At 39.8% G+C, this 14,659-nt stretch overlaps 1 protein-coding gene across 1 annotated transcript; it reads right to left on the bottom strand.

Annotated features, from left to right (window-relative positions):
* Nucleotides 1-3,934: 3,934 nt before the first annotated feature.
* On the bottom strand, nt 3,935-6,287 carry LOC133798765 (uncharacterized). Its single transcript, XM_062237242.1, has 3 exons — nt 5,078-6,287; nt 4,545-4,741; nt 3,935-4,401 (listed from the first exon to the last, which is right to left on the bottom strand). The coding sequence occupies exons 1-3, from the start codon at nt 6,236-6,238 to the stop codon at nt 4,284-4,286; spliced, it is 1,476 nt and encodes a 491-aa protein (XP_062093226.1). The 5' UTR covers nt 6,239-6,287; the 3' UTR covers nt 3,935-4,283.
* Between the last annotated feature and the right edge of the window lie 8,372 nt (nt 6,288-14,659).

Here is a 14,659-nt window from a genome sequence, read left to right as displayed (position 1 = left end):
AGTGGAAGGGTGGCTGTTGGGTAAGTCTCTAACCTTCAACAGGTTCTGGTAAACCATACTGAGTGACCAACAAGCAAGTCACTGGGGCCTCAGTGCCCAAAGCCATGCATATGATGATCAAAATGATCATACAGAGCTCATAGCTCTGATCAGATGAGTGAATATCACTTTGAGGTCCTGGTAAACCATACTGAGTGACTGACAACCAAGTCACTAGGGGCCCAGTGCCCATAGCCGTGTAACAACACCGTTACCTAGGCTTTCCCGCAATGGCTCTTATCAAATGAGTGACTGACAAGCATGTCACTAAGGGGCCGATACCCATAGCCATGTGACCTAACAGCCACGGGGCTCGCTGGCCCTGGCTCTAAATGACTAGCCTTTGGCTAGATAAACGCTTGTTTATATTCATCGAACTTGAGGTCGGTCCTGCATTAATGCTTTTTGAGTCATTCAATGCAGAAGGTCGATTAGGTCCAATCGACATAGCTTGCACTAAACACACTAGGGTTGTCATGACTAGTGAGTTAGCACGATGTGACCAGTGCCCAGTACCACTGCCGAACCTGACTAGTGAGTCACAGCTTCACAGTTGATACTAACACCTTTGCCAATTCTGACTAACGAGTCAGCCCTGTGTGACCAGTGCCTAGTACCACTGCCAAACCTTACTAATAAGTCACAGCTTCACAGTTGATACTAGCACCTTTGCCAAACCTGACTAATTGGTCAGTACCATGCACAAGTAAGCAATGCTATCAATGTGTATCATATGCCAATCATCTAAGAACAGGGCATTCAGCATGCTTACTAAACAGTTGCTAGCATAATCATGATCGTGCACAAACACAGAGGCTCAAGCTCTGACCAATCTCATATTCATCATTCATGGCATGCCCTAATCACATGTTTCTCGTGCATCACATGCATCACACTTAATCATCCAGCATGCCTCGATAATAATCATATGCAAATGGGCAAGATTGCCAAGCATTCATTATGCTATCAATGTTTACATTTAAACATTCAACATGCATCAAACATAACCATGCATGTTACATATGGGGTGCAGTTTTCTTACCTTGGGTTCGAGCAAAAATTAATAAAAGAAACGACCCTTGAGAACGATCAGTTTTTAGTCCTTTAGCGGTCACCTAGTCATAACCAATTATAATCCATTAATAAAATAAATTAATAAATGGTTCACAATCTAAAACCACACTCCCGAGATCAATCCCCCACTCTCGAGAATCTTAATATACTCAAACGGGGCAAAGGAACCAAACCCCGAGCCTTAAGGATCATTTCGAGCCCTAAAATAGGTTTGCTGAAAAATGGACTAGCGATGCAGCCCTACTAAATGGCGCTGCAGCCCTATTTCCAAGTCAGAGAGCCCAGCTCTAAGCCCTGCCTAGCGCTACTGCGCCAATTACAGACCAGAAACTTTCTGGTTCATCTTCTTTGCGATTTCTCTTAAAACCAACCCTCCAAATCAATCCCAAACATCTAATTCAACCACCAAACATCATCTACAACTCACCCTCATCATAACCCAATCAACCAAACTCAAGAACTTCCATTAATTCTCAACTAACACATCAAAATTATCAACTGAAAGCTTAATAGAAAAACAGGGTATAGCTTAAGTTCTTGGATGAAACCTTACCTCAAGTTGGATTTAGACCCCCTTCAATTATTGAACCAAAGTCCTAAGCCCCCACCTTTGATCTCCTAGCATGATACCTCAAGTTGGCTCTCAAAAATTGAAAGGAAGATGGAGGGAAGAACACGTACGGAAGGGAGAGAAAGAGATGAGGATGATGCTCTGTTTTACACTTTTCCACAGCCTTTTAAACTAAATGAGCTGATATAAATCCTTAAGGTCAAAAGACCATAATGCCCCTAGGCCAAATAAATCCCTCTAAAGGCTTCCGAGGGTAAAACCGTCCTTTCCCGCCTATCTCGTTAATTATAATTAACGCTCTCCAATTCCCGCTATTCTCAATATTCCCAAATACCAATAAATCATATCCCATTACCCTTTTATCCCCGGTAATGTTCTAGTCATCAAAATGACCCCGAGACTCACCCCGAGCCCCGAACTTAAACCCGTTATGACTAGACCGAACACTTACATCTCATGATCGCCTCATGCCGATTAGCTCGCACCAATCCACCTTATAACGTGGCTATATTAATTAATCACAATCATGCACCCAAAATACACAATTACGCCCACAGTGGCCAAAATACCAAAATGCCCTCATGATTAAAATATGAACCCATATGCATGCATCCACCATCATATAATAATATAATTCACGTAAACATGCATATAATCATTAAATAGGATAATAAATCAATTATGGCCCTCCCGGCCTCCTAATCAAGGTCCTAAACCTTATTAGGAAATTTGGGGCATTACAATATCTTATTTAAATTTAAAAAATATGTAACTACATAATTTTTAAAACGTGTATGGTACATTTTATTTTAAATTACTACATTATTATAATCTATAAAATGAATAAAAAATTAGATTAAAGGAGAAAATAAATAGTGCTTTGGAACAATTTTAGTTTTTTAAACGATTAATATAGATAGAGTAAATAATAATATCTTGTAAATATCTTATTTAAATTTAAAAAAAGATGTAACTACTTACATTTTTTTTTAAATTACTATATTATTATAATCTATAAAATGAATAAAAAATGAAATCAAATGAGAAAATAGATAAAGTGTTTTGGATCAATTTTAGTTTTTTAAATGTGTAAAATAGATAGAGTTAATAATAATATCTTGTAAATATCTTATTTAAAATTAAAAAATATGTAACTACTTATAATTTTGTAAATTACTATATTATTATAATCTATAAAATGAATATAAATTAGATTAAAGGAGAAAATAAATAGTATTTTAGAGTAATTTTAGAGTGTCACATAATCTCCTTGAAATTCTCTTTTATATAATATATATATTATTATAATCTATAAAATGAATATAAAATTAGATTAAATGATAAAATAGATAGAATGTTTTAGAACAAATTTTAGAGTACTGCATTATCTCATTAAAGCTCTCCCTTATATAATATATGAGTAATGTTAGATATACACTCTAATTGCACACTTTTTACACACACTATGATGTATATTCAATTTTACCCATAGATATTCTTAAGTGGGGACCGCATCACTTTTGATTATGTGGTTGAGATTAAATACATATCATTGTGTGTAAAAATTGTGTACAATTTAAGTGTGTTCCAATCATTACTCATAATATATAGCTATAGATTAACATAACATAGTGTTTTTTTTTTCCAAACTAACTATATACCACCACACTATATAATCTTTTATACACAGCCTCAAAATTTTTATTTTATTAGTATATTATATAGTATATATTTGTAGTTTTTTTTATTATTTTATTTTTTTGTTAGTTTATTAAGTATTTAATTAAAAAATATATCTTATTTAAATATCTAAAAAAATAGTTTTTGTTTTATTTTATTTTTTGTTAGTTTATTAGGTATTTAATTAAAAAAATATCCTATTTAAATATCTAAAAAAATAAAGTTTAAATAATTATTAATAAAAAATTTAAATTAAAAGAAAAAATAACTTAAAATAATTTTAAAATGACATATCATCTATTAAAGCTCTCCTTTATATATATATATATATATAAATTAATTAAAATAATTTTTATTAAGTGATTTTATTTTAAAAACAATTTATATTTTTTAAAGAAAAATATTTTAGTCATTTAATTAAAGCATTATTGATCATATTTAAATATTTTTATCAAAATTGAACCAATCCCAAAACCCAGTACCAAGATGACATTTTCCCTTTTCGAAAAGAAAATAAAAATAAAAGTGTCATTTTGGGTTCTAAATATTATATTTAAAAAAAATTCAATATTTATGATAATCTTACTATTTTATAAAATAAATATTTTGTCAAAATTACAGAAAGGTCCATTCCCTCACTCTCTTTCTCCCTGTCTTCTTACTTTCATTCGACCATCAATGGCCTCCCACGATGTCTACCGTTCCAGCATTGAGGTCAGATTTCTCTCACTGCCGGGAACAAAGCCCAAAATTTTAGAGTTCAAGACGACCTCTAAGTCGCGCGGGAAGCTTCAAGAATGCCCAATAAAATTATACCATATTATCATATCTTTCGACACTCCAAATGTCTACATAGTTATGTAAATTTTCCTAGTTACTCTGCACATAAATTAGGAAACAAAAATGCCTAATCACCACTTCACAAAGTGTGAGCAATGCTGCAGAGGAAGTCCCAATAATAATTGAGCATGTGATCAGCAGGTTTTACCAAGTTCCATTTTCCAGTACAGAATATTGCATATGCATCAGCTGCATACCTAGAACAACAGCAATTCAGAGAAAGATAATCATTAGCATGCCCATGCCAAGCTTGCTAAATAATGATCATTAATGAAGGAGACAATAAACTAAACTGTCCATGTAAACAATGAATGAAATAATTAAAAATGTGGTTACTCACTTGCCAATGCCATGCAACTGAGTGACATGGGTCCAGTCTTCCCCCAAATACTCCTGGGAGAAACGCTGTATAGCCACTGCTCTCTTCCGCTGCAGACCAAGAGGTTGTATAATCTTCTCTATCTCTCCTGAGCTAACCTCACAAGCAACTTTGGCATTGGGACACAAACTGAACAGATCTGATATAACCTGCCTTGCCTGCAAGTAGAATCAAACTTCTTCTTAATGTAACCTGCCTTGTCTTCTAAACTGTCTTGACAAAGGACATTTCTATCTATCTAAAATAACCATCAAATATACGTCTACTTTTTTTAGGGGGAATTGGCTAAACTAACAAAAAGAAAACACTCTTCTGTATCTCACTGAAGTTGTTTAATATGAATTTACAATTATGATGTAAGCCACAATGACAACAAAAACAACATTTAAATGGGAAAGAAAGCTCTAAACCAAACCATTCATTCCATTCACAGAAGGTAGTAGATTGTAGACAAGGGTATAAAGAAGAGAAGAGAAGAGAAGAGAAAAGTGTACCTGAATGCCAGTAGTCCGATTAAGAAGCATACATATGACCAAGACCCTCCAAGGGTCATCAAGATGATCCTCTTGGAGGAGAACAACATCAGAACGAGGAGGTTTCCATGTGTTATCAGAGCGTTTCCTCTCGTACGCTTCGCTGCGCTTCTCGGAAGCAGAAAGCTGGATGCTTTTTCTTTTCCCTTTTGCCAAAGCTAGAGGAACCGAATCTTCTATTTTTTCTTCTTGTGATTTTTCAAAGTAAGGGGACACCTTTACTGTTCTCTTTTTCTTCTTATGCTTTTCTTTCCTGACCAAGACGCTTTGGGAACTCGGACTACTCACACCACACTCTTCCTCTTTTCTCAACCGAGAAGCCAACCGAGAAGCCAACCGAGAAGCTATCTGATAATAAGCCCACTGACAAGCCAAATGAGAATAAGCACACCGATAAACCAACTCCTCAAATCCTCCATTCTTGTTCAATTTTTCTGTTTTCTGGGATTCACAATTCGGGTCTTCGCTCAGTGTTTTCTTCTCTCCATCTTTTCTAAAATAGGGAGAAAGCCCTCGGCGACCACTGCTATTGTGCATTTTCGGAGTTGGAGAGGAAGAAGCCACCTCCTCCAATGCTCCATTCTTCTTCTTCTTGTTCAACTTCTCTGGTTTTGGCTCTTCCACCTCCTCAAATGCTCCATTCTTTCTCTTCTTCTTGTTCAATTTCTCTGGTTTTGGCTCTTCCCTCAGTTTTTTCTTCTCAAAATAGGGAGAAACTACTCGCGGTCGTCGGCGACCACTGCTATTGTGCATTTTCGGAGTTGGAGGGGAAGAACCCACCTCCTCCAATGCTCCATTCTTTTTCTTCTTCTTGTTCAACTTCTCTGGTTTTGGCTCTTCCGACTCCTCAAATGCTCCATTCTTTCTCTTCTTCTTTTTCAATTTCTCTGGTTTTGGGTCTTCCCTCATTTTTTTCTTCTCAAAATATGGAGAAACCACCCGCGGCCGGCGTTTGGGCATTTTTGTAGTGTCGTTTGCCCACTTATCGTCGTCATTCTCTTTCGTGAGAAATTTCTGATCGCAGTTCTGTTGGGATTGGGAGTGCTCGAACGGTGTCGTTTGAGGAGGCTTTCTCTGTCGCCGCTGCTTTTTCTTCTCGGTCGCCTCCTCTGATAATTCCATTTTGTTCCTAACTCTCTCCCAACTTTCCCAATTCCATGCTAAAAAGAGCGGATTTGGGTTTTGTACTTTTTTTTTAATTATTATTATTATTATTACGGATTTCTGTAATTATTGAAAAAGAAAATTCTACAGAGCCTAGTGAAATGTGCACATAAATTATGCCCTCAACTTTTAATGGCGCGTTGCTCAAAAAAAAAACTTTTGATGACGCGTGACTTAATTTTGATTGTGGTAAAATGTTTTATTATCCAGGTTTATACTTTTTTTTTTTTTAGATTTGGGTTGGGTTTAGATTTTGTATTTTAATAAATTATTTTTTGGATTTTATATGTTGTAAAATAGTTCAAATATGCTCCTAAATTTGATTTTGATGAATGAAAAATTGAATATAACAATACAGATTTTAGGCAAAATGATTATATTTTTGTTCTGAGATATTAGTTTGATGAATTATTTGTGATTTTAGTTCAAAAAACTTTGATCAAAATTGGATTTAGAGGTCTATTTAAACTATTTTAGAAAATACAAGGTCCAAAAAGTAATTTATCAAAACACATGGTCCACACAAGTAATGAGGCAAAACACAAAGTCTAAAAAAGCATAAACTCTATTTTTTTTATAATATAGAGAAAAAATAATTAAATAGTCTTTCAATTAGTAATGTAAATTTATATTTTTTATACTTAAATTAATAGTATTTTTCTATATGTAGTGAAATACTATTCATTAAGCTATAAATATTTTATTATTTTTTTATAAATTTTTGTATATATATGAGTGTGATATTATTATATTTTATTATTTTATTTCTTAAAATGAATAAAATATTTTTTTAAAAATATAATATTTAAATCATGTAAAGAAAAAATAGATAATATGATGTATCGTATAATGTAAAAGTTTGAGCTAAATTATAAAAAAATTATGTTTTGGTAATGTTTTTTGTAATATAGAGTAGAACACTCGTTAGGAGTACTCTTACGCCAATTTTTTTTGTCCATCATTAAATATCACATACAAATTTATTTTAATTTTATCATTAAATTTTATTTTTATTATAAATTTGACCATGTAATTAATTTTATTTTTATTTAATTGTTACATAAGTTAAAAATAAAAGGTGTTATCCCAAAAATTTGAAAAGAATGACGTGGCAGTAAAATTGACACATGGCATGAGTTAGTGGGGTGATCTGGCTTAGTAATGGCCCAATACATCAGTTAAGGAGTTAGACAGATAGTCAAGCCAAATACACCCGACCGAAGAGAATATTTGGACTGGGGGTTGCTTGGCTCAGACCTCAGTTTAAAGACCCTAATAATTGAATTGGTGCAAGTCCAAAAAGTTGAAGGGGACTTTTGGATTTTGGTGCAAAGGATAAAAGCAATAGGTCCGATCGGACCTAAGCTTAGGGGACCTCTTGTTAAGTTTGGCTCGAGTGTGTTCAAAGAGTGACCAAGGCTCAAGTTTTACTCAAGGGGAAAGCCACATAATGGCCGATCGGGTATGTTGAAGAAGAGGTATACTTGGGCTTGAACAAGGTGAGAAGGAGGAGGAGAGTGTACCTCGGACCACCTTGGTCCGAGGAGAATATGTTGAAGTCCGATCGGGCTTTGGTTGAAAAGGAGAGGCTCGGACCATTTTTGGTCCGAGGAGAATGGAACTATGTCCGATCGGACATACTCATAAGAGAGGTACCTTGGACCATTTGGGTCCAAGGTGATGGTGTGTAAAAGAAGGCTCGGACCATTCTGGTCCGAGGAGAAGAGTCCAAGGTCCGATCGGACCTTGGTTGAACGAAGAAAGGCTCGGACCATGTTGGTCCGAGGAGAAGAAAGTTATGTTCGATCGGACATGATGCTTATGGGGTGCTTTGGACCATTTTGGTCCGAGGAGAGGAGCATTGTGCCCGATCGAACAAGGTGCCTATGGGAGTGCCTTGAACCATCTTGCCCCGAGGAGATGGCAAGAAGAGATGGCTCGGACCACCTTGGTCCGAGGAGAAGAGTGCAAGGTCCGATCGGACCTTGACTGGAGGAGCCAAAGAGGGTGGTTTGAACCACCTTAAGCCAAAGAAGAAGGCTATTGTGTCCGATCGGACACAATGAAGGGGATGCCTCGAATCTGCCCGAAGTAAGAAGCAAAGTAAGTACCCTCGGACCACCTTGGTCCGAGGAGAGCTAAATGTACATGACCTTTGGTCCGAGGAGAGCCATGCACATACCACCTTTGACCTACGAAAAGCTTGAAGAGTAGTCAACATGCATGAGAGACTACGTCAAAGTGCCCGAAACTACTTCAGTGAGAATTGGTCTAAGCGTCCGGGAATCTCTCAATCCTCACTCGAATTTAGGGATCAGTTGTATTTTAAACATTTATTTTGTAATATAAATATTAGGTAAATAATGAAATATCCCGATCTAAAGGGGATATCAGTTGAGAATCACAGGTCTATAAATAGAAAGTTGGGAGGATCGTAAAAGGACTTTTGGAAAAATCAAGAGTTAACCTGTGTTCTAGAGAGAGAAAGTGTTTTCCCTGAGAGAACCCCTTTTTGTATTCTGGAATATTTTACACTGAAGAAACTCAGTTGACACGGTTCATCTGATCTTGAGTGTAAATACAGTAATAAAATCTCTAAGTGGATTAGGCTATTACCGATCATCGGGGCTGAACCACTATAAAATCTCATGTTATTTAATTTCATTGATAAAAACTGTCTGTTGTCGTTTATTATTCTCTTGAAGGCTTGTCGTAGTTGACGTTCTTACGTCGTTGGCTAAATTCACAGTCAACAAAAGGATTTATCATTTTTTACCAAAAAAATTATAAGAGTGGATTATATAGTTTTTTGTTGGATTATATAATTGATGAAATTGTTAGAAAAAATTAAATAAACATAAATTTATTAATAATGTTATTAGTGTATTTGTTAGTTATAAGTAATAAAAAAAATTGGGAAAATGTTGATTCACAAAAAACTAAAAGAATATTTAAATTTATATAGCTTTATTATGGTTTTGTGTTTTTTATTTATTTATTAATAATAAAACAAATGAAAGTTTGTTAAAATATTTATTTTTTCAAAAAAAAATGTATACACATTTGTTGACGCGGTTCTTCCCCAACAGGTAATTAAGAAAAGAAGAGAAAAAGATTAGTGCTTATGTTGAACCGAAATAGATGAATGATCTTGGAAATGAGATGGTGACACCAAATGCGTTTTTTAAGTGGTTCAAATGTTAAAATCATTCTACTCCACTAGTCAGTATTATTGCTATATACTGGATATTTGATTACAGGGTATTTCTTACAATTGAGAATCCAACATCTATTAACTCCCAAGCTCTCCATATATATAGGAGAAGGCACCTGGGAGTTGGTAAGAAGGTTATCCCGTGACATTCTTACCTATCATATCAACTCTGTGACATTCATGATTAATTCCTAAACCTGACACATAAGTGTGGTCAAATCAATAAGAAAGGGGATAATGGGCCGCACGGCCCAACCCAGTCGTGGGTGTCTGAATACGCACGTTCCTGCTGCGTGTCCAAGAAGTCAGGGATATATCAGACACGTGATGTCTGATATATGCACGTTTACCTTGCGTGGTTGACTTTATAAAGGGTCATAGCCTCCGACTCTAGCTCGTACCACGAGCTGGATACTTCACTCGACCTGCGGCCTTCAGAGTCCAGACTCAATCCTTGAGCAACCTTGGCGGACCCTTAGGTTACCTCGAGCTAAAGTGGTAGGACCTTACAATGACAGCTCCGGTCTTGGGGACGTCCACATGATGATCATGATTAGGCCGTATCTCAACTCGCTAATCAGCCCGTGGGAAAATCAGGGCGTACATCTTCCCCCCAAGCCCCTACTCGTGGTACACGACGTCGTATAAGGCCACAGTAGGGGCTTTTAGGCTTCCCCACGAACTCTTCACATTCCACATTTTATGCAAGCGCCTAATACGTGTAGCATCGTGGTTGGTGACGGTACGTCTTCCGAGAACCGCATTTAATGGCCTAGCCTATACTCAGCCGTCGTTTCGCATTTCGAGTGGAAGGCCTTGGATCCCACATCAGGGCCATCCAACGGCCCTCTTTACGTGACCCTTCACGTATATAAAAGGGGTGGCCACCCTACGCATGGGCCACCCTTTCACTTGAAATTTCTCAGAAATTCTCTTCTTCTTCTCTCTTCACCTCAGAAGAAAAACCCTCTTCTTTCCGACTGCCATTCTCAGCGTTCAAGAAGTTCAGGCGCAAGTACTCCTTCGAAGCTTTGGAAACAAATACTCCGATGAAGCTCCGACCTAGGTGACTCCTTCACCCACTTCCCAGCCAAACACTCTGTAAGTCTCCTGACTGTGCATGTGTTTGAAAATATTTTTTACTGTAGCTTAGGTAAATATTTACTGTAGCTGCATGCAAGGGTTTGCTGGTTTTTGTGGGTATGAAGGGTGAAAGCCTTTTAGGTTAGGGTATTTTTGCAGTAGGAAATCACTTAGGAGTATGGTTTACAGGATGCACTTTCTGGGGAAATTTTCTGGGCAAGATTTTTGGTATTTTGGGTGCAAAACCGGGTAGCTTAGGGGACACGCTTCACAGGCGGTTTTGCCTTCCTTGCCTATTGAAACTTTCCTTCCAAGGCCAATTCTATCCTGACCCTCCTGACACGAATTCCGAGTAATCTGGGATCTGTTGGGAGCACAGGCGCGTGTTCATAGAACCGCATGGTCTTACTCTCCACGGGCTGGGCTTACCTCAGCTCGTGCAAAGAACACTTTAATTCTTCCTTATGCTTAGGTCGCCTTTTCTGAAATATTTTCTTTTGTTCGCTAGGCGACTAGATGGCACCGAAGAAGAACGCTCCAAAGAAGACCGCTGGCAGCTTGGCCTCCTAGCAAGACAAAGGAAAAGCGGTGATGGCAGAATACTCGATCCCCAACTTCAGGCCTGCGGTGGAACAGGAGCTCGAGGTGGCCCCTGACGTGTTCTTTGAGGCGGAGAGGATCATCTCAAAGATTACCGACCAGGCGAAGATCAATAAAATATTCCTCTCCCACAACATCGGGCTGGGGAAAGCCTCAGTGATTGCCCAACCTCCCGCGGAAGGCGAGCGGAGCTGCGCACCACTCGACGAGGCATTCGTGGCCTGGAGCGACGAGCACTTCAAGGCGGGGGCCTTCCTCCCGCTAGACCAGTATTTTGCTGACTTCCTCAATTATGTGAGGTTGGCCTCATTCCAGCTCTCCCCCAACTCCTACCGTTTGTTGGCGGGGTTGAGATATTTGTTTCAGAAACAGGAGTGGGAGGTCCCCACTCCTGCGGACATTCTTTATTTTTTTTGCCTCAAGGCCAGCCCGGAGTAGCGGGGGCGAGGCAACGGGTTTTATTACTTAACCCGATTCCCCAACACGGCTGCGGTCATCGAGCTGCCCAGCCACCCCAACGACTTCAAAGATCAATTCTTTTTGTCGACGGGGTTCAGAAACTGCGAGCTCCACTACTTCAATCATCCTCGTAAGTGCTTTTCAACCTTAGCTCAGAAGTTTAAGCATCGTTTAGCTCCTCCTGTATCACTTTCTGACTTAGACTAATCCTGCAGCTATCTTTGCGAGGACAGAGAAATCTGTGACCCTCGGGGCACAATATGAGACACTGGCGAGCTTACCCCCCAGTGAGAAGGATTACCGCGTGCTCGTAACAGACGAGACGATGGTGGCCTGCAAGCTGATTTTCCCAAATCAGACTTTGAACCTGAGGAGGCCTCGGGGGCTTCCCCCAGCTCGCGACACCAGACCTACCATCATGGAGGAGGTCGCGGGGGATGAAGAGGAGGAGGACGAAGTTCCCCTCGTGAGGAACAGGAAGCGGGCGCTGGAGGTCGCCCAGAGAATGGACGAGGAGAGGATTCAGGCCGGAGCAGCCACGGGTCCTTCTGGCCAAGGTAACCCTTACATGTTTAGGAATTTAGATAGGGCCATTGCCGACCCCAGGCTAGCTAGGTTCAATCCTAGACAGCTCGTCCATCGTCACCGAAGTGATCCGGACCTGGACACAACTCTGCTTCACTGTGTCGATAGGATTGTGCTGGATTACCAAGATAGCCAACCTAGGGGTACCGTAGTCGTAGATAACACCCTAGCCTTTAGGTCGATCTTATTCGAGGAGTATGGGACCAACCTTCGGTCATGGCCATCACTCCGGAGGGGTGTCGTAGCTCCGGGACCTAGGCAATATGTAGAAGAATCTAGTCCGGAGCCAGAGTCAGATCCAGAACTTGTACCAGCTCGGGAAATAATCGACTTAGATTCTCCCGCGGGAGCTCCGGGGCCGATGTTCGTAACCATAGGTTCTTCATCTAGCCAGAGGGTAGGATCCCTTTTAGCATATATATATACACTTGAATTTCTCTTTGCTTTTGTTTTTGAATGGCTGTTAACTTTTGTACTAACCATGCCTTTGTTTTGACAGAAGAGATGTCTCAGCCCGAAGAGAGTCTGCGAGGTGCATTCGCCGGGGGGAACCCGTCAGCCGGGGCTGCTGGGCCAAGAATGAAGAGGCTCCGGGCGTCTAAAAATGCCGCCGGGACCCCAAACAAGTCTCCTGCAAAGGAGAAAGAGCAACCCCCGGCTGCCCAGGTCGTGGGAACGGTTCCTCTTGCTGCAGGGGGGAGCAGCATGCCCCCACCCCCTCCGCGAGCTCCAGCCCCTACCCGGGACGCAGGGGCGGAGCTCGAGGCTTTGGCGATTGTACCCTCCGAGGTACGCATCCCAGTCAATCCCCAGGACCTGGAGAAGATTCCAGAGGCCTTCCGGGGAACGGTGTATGAGTCGGCGAACTACGCCGTCAGCCACATATAGAAGTTCAACGAGAAGGAGCTCAGGGCCATCGAGACAATGAGCCCGGTGGGCTTGATGGAATCTTCACTGGGCATGACCCTAACGGTAAGCTGACTTCACCCTTTTATGGCTTTTTATTATCATGCTTTGCCCTGTGTTTCTTTTTTTTTTTTTCTAAGGCAATTGCCTCTCCAATTTCGCAGGGCGCCGTTGCTCTCCACCGGAGTATAGCCAGGGCCAAGGCTCAGCTCGAGGAAATGAGGAGCGAGCACCAGGCGGTGGTGGCCACTCATCAAACCTTTCTGCAGACAATCAAGGATGCCTTGGCGACCTCGCAGGCCGAGCTGGAAGAGACCCGCCCCAAGCTTAAAGAGCTCGAGACCTCCCTTGCCACTGCGCGGACAGACCTAGATACCGCAAAGGCTGAGGCCAAGGCCGCCCTGGATGTCGAGCGGGCAACTTCAGACAAGGCCATGGAAGACATGTTCTACCATTGCTGGGCCTACAACCCGGACGCCGACTTCTCCTTCCTGGCAGCGAACATCTGGGAGCGCTTGCTGGTGAAGTTCAGAGCTCGCCTTGATAAAGAAGCGCCCTCCGAGGCCGGGGAAGGCTCCGGCGCAGCTGAGCAGGGCGAGACGGTGACCTCCAAGGGGCCACCTGGCGGAGCTTAGGGCCTTCCTCTCTCGTGCCCTTTCCTTCAAAAAAAATTTTAATGATAATTTTTTTGTGTAACATTTGCATGAGGTGCTTCCACCTCGAGACAATTTAACTCAATTTTATTTTTAATTGATTTACTCCCCTTTGCCTCTACGCATTTTAGTTACAATTTTTGAAAAACTTAGTTCGCGTTAATCTTTATCAATATCTCGTGTTCCTTAGGAAGAACGACGATCAATAGATTTAAATTAACTTCCAAGTTTTATGACCTGGTTATATCCAGGGACTTAATTTGAAAACTTAGTTCGTGTTAATTTTTATCCATATCTCGAGCTCTGTAGGAAGAACAACGATCAATAGATTTAAATCAACTTCTAAGTTTTATGACCTGGTTATATCCAGGGACTTAATTTGAAAAATTAGTTCGTGTTAATTTTTATCAATATCTCAAGCTCTTTAGGAAGAACAACGATCAATCAATATGAATCAACTTCTAAGTTTTATGACCTGGTTATATCCAGGAACTTAATTTGAAAACTTAGTTCGTGTCAATTTTTATCAATATCTCGAGCTCTTTAGGAAGAACAACGATCAATCGATATGAATCAACTTCTAAGTTTTATGACCTGGTTATATCCAGGAACTTAATTTGAAAACTTAGTTCGTGTCAATTTTTATCAATATCTCGAGCTCTTTAGGAAGAACAACGATCAATCGATATGAATCAACTTCTAAGTTTTATGACCTGGTTATATCCAGGAACTTAATTTGAAAACTTAGTTCGTGTCAATTTTTATCAATATCTCGAGCTCTTTAGGAAGAACAACGATCAATCGATATGAATCAACTTCTAAGTTTTATGACCTGGTTATATCCAGGAACTTAATTTGAAAACTTAGTTCATGTCAATT

The sequence above is a fragment of the Humulus lupulus genome, chromosome 8, assembly GCF_963169125.1.
Source record: "Humulus lupulus chromosome 8, drHumLupu1.1, whole genome shotgun sequence".
Taxonomy (NCBI): domain Eukaryota; kingdom Viridiplantae; phylum Streptophyta; class Magnoliopsida; order Rosales; family Cannabaceae; genus Humulus; species Humulus lupulus.
Note: the sequence above shows the minus strand (reverse complement) of the source record. Positions and strands in the feature narration are given on the sequence as shown.

Bases quoted from the DNA above. Each gene is read 5' to 3' on its own strand.
- LOC133798765 (XM_062237242.1), bottom strand. From the start codon at position 6,238: ATGGAATTATCAGAGGAGGCGACCGAGAAGAAAAAGCAGCGGCGACAG. The intron at 4,742-5,077 runs GTACACTTTTCT...TTCTACTTGCAG, and splicing joins ATCGGACTACTGGCATTCAG to GCAAGGCAGGTTATATCAGA. The intron at 4,402-4,544 runs GTGAGTAACCAC...CTGTTGTTCTAG, and splicing joins CAGTTGCATGGCATTGGCAA to GTATGCAGCTGATGCATATG.